Raw genomic sequence first — 2,988 nt, 5'->3', positions numbered from 1 at the left:
AAATCATGTAAAGATTGTGCTACAATTAAATTCCTTCAATTCATAAATATTATTTCTATATCACAAAATACATTATCTGTATGTTTCTTTTTTGTAGATTTTCAAAAAGATTCTTTTTATTTATTGATCCTTACAAATTGTGTTATAAATTTTTTGTTACAATAATATTCAAGTTAATTGTGTGTTTTATTAGAATATTTGTAGTGTGAGACAAAAATCAATTTTAAGTTTTTACTAAATACGTTAGTGTGTATAGATCAAAATCTTGAAGACTAAAATTATCATATTAAGCTCGACACAATTTCAAATATTATATTATTCTTTTATACTAAAATGGTGATTTGATGTTAGGTTGGAGATGTTATAATAATGAGCAAAACACAAATGTAGAAAGCAACAGTTATCATAATATTAACAATCGATCCACAAAAGACATTTAAACGAGTTCAAATAGACAATAAAGGCATTGTGCTTCAACAATCCTTAAACTTAATAAAGAAAACTAAATGCCCAATTGCATCCACATATATAATTGTTTAGCGTTCAACAATGATATCCACTCCGAGTGATGCACGTGGAAATGTTAATCGAAACAAATCTCGAAGAATCTTATTTTCTTGATCCACAGAAACATCTGAATTAAGCTTTATCCGTGCTTTCTTAAGCATAGGTGATTTAGCCATGATGAGTTTCACAAACTCCATCTCTAAAGCATGATTATGGAAACTTGTTATCTCAAGTTCTTCAAGGCGATCCAACTTCATTCCCAAATAGTAGTCTTGAAGATCAAGCAAGCCCTTGCAAGTTTCTTGACCACACAGCATATGGATCCAACACAGCTGATGAAAAAACATGTATTGTATATATACTTTTGTCAACAGAATTGAAGATGTATAGTGACTATGTATGTGATTGTGTGTAGTTTATATCTATCTACCTCTATTTTTATCTTCTCCAAATTTGGGGAGCTTCTGATCACACTGAGAGCATTCGAAAGCTCATCTTGTTTCAGAAAACACAAATCAAGAAAAAGTATCCTCAAGTGGACTAGTAAAGTAGGGAGTTTCTGCATACTGCCTTTAGCAAACTGCTTTAGCCGAATACCAAAACTAGAATTAAAACACAATATTCTTGCACGAGATAAAACCATCAAGTTAACTATTTATTACCTTGATATAATACTTTGAGATTTTCAAAACATGAACCGAAGGTAAACATTTGGATAGCTCAAGAAATGTACACTTGTTTCCTAGTGCAATAGAGTTGTTTTGAGATCCAATCTGCATCAATATATTTTGTAAGAATGGTTTTAACCAAAGGCACTTTCGTAAGTGGTTATATGGGACTTAATTAATTACCAGTATAAATTCCTCAAGTATTGGGCAATTGGTAAGTAATTGTTGAAGCGTCTTCAAAGTGATGTTGACATTGCATAACTTGAGACTCTTTAAGGTAATAAATCCATTAAATGTTAATGGAAGCTCAATGACACAATGTGTGAGATGTAGGTGTTCTAGTCCGTGTAATGAAAAGAACACAGAGGGTAGCTTGTAGCGCTTAAAAAATAATAACTTCATGACGTCATTTGACCAGAACTTAGAGATGAATTTCTTGATATTTTTGCTCTTTGAAAGATGGAGTATTATTTGGTAAATCTCATCATCAATTTCTGTATCGATATTAATAGAGATACTGAATTCTAATACTGGACCATTGTGTAGCATCAAAACATGGAAGATGGCATTGACAAACTTATATTTCTTAATTTCTTTGCTACTTGATGAGGTATTCAAGTACTTGTCATCAAATACAAGTTTAGGCATTCCCTTCCAGCAATGTCTCCATTTCGTTGACAAAATGCTTGTCTTCAATGCATCTTGGATTGGCATATGAGTCAGAATTTTTTCAATTGTGTCTTGAGGAAGATCGCTAATTCTATCCTGACTGCCTTTCATTTCTTCTTTTGATGACTTTATCAAACGCTGCAAAACCAAATAGATTTTGTTTCTTAATTTTATACATATCTAACACAATATTAAAGGGGAAGACCACTGAATTCAAACAATTTATTGGTTTTTTGAAAAATACTTAAAAACTGGTGTTTACCGAACATTTTTTTAATTTATTGACTTTTTGAAAAACATTTTGAAATTTGAAAAGCACTCCCAAACACCCCTTTATTCTATATATTCCACTGAATATTATAATACTTTCCTGAAACCGAACCTAACAAAAACATTGCCTTCGTATTGAATCGAACCCAAATGATGTGCTTCATGCTTAGATAACCTAGTTCATGTCCCAATTGGATCGAACCAATCTAAATGAAGAACAAGTGAATACCCATAAAAATCAATTGGATTCTTACCTGAAGGAACGTTGGCTTGATTTGGTAGGAAAATGGCTGACAAAAGTTTGTCCAGCAATTCCGAAAACGATGAACGACTAGTAGACTTACCTAACAGAACGTTGGATTGATTTGTGTGTTGTTTTGATCGTTTTTCAAACGTCTTCACTCCAATATGTTGAAGTCAGAACTGATATAACTGAGGTCGCTCTAAGCTGATAAAATCGGAACTGAAATCACACTAAGCTTTTGAAATCGGAACTGAAATCACCGGCAATTGAGCTAGGGCATGGAAGAGAGAGTGAGGACTCAACGTCTGTTAGGACTTAGGAGGGCTGCGGTGGAGGATGACTTCAGTGGAGGACAAAGGTGAGAGAGGAGAGAGACCGATGAAAAAGACATGGGGGCAAAGAGGCGCTTATTAGTATTTTTTTTCAAATTGTGTTATCAAATTTATTTTTCAGTTTTAGAAAGTTTTTATTTTTTTTAATTTCTATATCGGAAAGGTAATCAATTTTTATTTATTTATTTATTTTTATTTTTATTACGGAAGATCTTTTCGGTTTCAATTGAATTTGTGGTTGATAGGGGTGATAAAAACCCGAACCACAATTAAAAAACCGAAAAAAGAAATCTTATAA

General features: G+C 32.3%; 1 protein-coding gene across 4 annotated transcripts; it reads right to left on the bottom strand.

Annotated features, from left to right (window-relative positions):
• Positions 1-387: 387 nt before the first annotated feature.
• Positions 388-2,759, bottom strand: LOC111896501 (F-box/FBD/LRR-repeat protein At1g13570). Of its 4 annotated transcripts, XM_052770184.1 has the most exons (6): positions 2,459-2,759; positions 2,227-2,320; positions 1,359-1,982; positions 1,170-1,280; positions 938-1,090; positions 388-839 (listed from the first exon to the last, which is right to left on the bottom strand). In XM_052770184.1, the coding sequence occupies exons 3-6, from the start codon at positions 1,953-1,955 to the stop codon at positions 537-539; spliced, it is 1,164 nt and encodes a 387-aa protein (XP_052626144.1). In that variant the 5' UTR covers positions 1,956-1,982; positions 2,227-2,320; positions 2,459-2,759; the 3' UTR covers positions 388-536. The 4 variants fall into 4 exon arrangements, with proteins under 4 accessions (XP_052626144.1, XP_052626143.1, XP_052626142.1 ...); XM_052770183.1 differs by lacking the exon at positions 2,227-2,320; XM_052770182.1 differs by lacking the exon at positions 2,227-2,320 and having other exon boundaries at positions 2,369-2,758.
• Positions 2,760-2,988: the final 229 nt, after the last annotated feature.

Source organism: Lactuca sativa, chromosome 4 (assembly GCF_002870075.4).
Source record: "Lactuca sativa cultivar Salinas chromosome 4, Lsat_Salinas_v11, whole genome shotgun sequence".
NCBI lineage: Eukaryota > Viridiplantae > Streptophyta > Magnoliopsida > Asterales > Asteraceae > Lactuca > Lactuca sativa.
The sequence above is the reverse complement of the archived record's forward strand: the minus strand, read 5'-3'. Positions and strand labels throughout refer to the sequence as shown.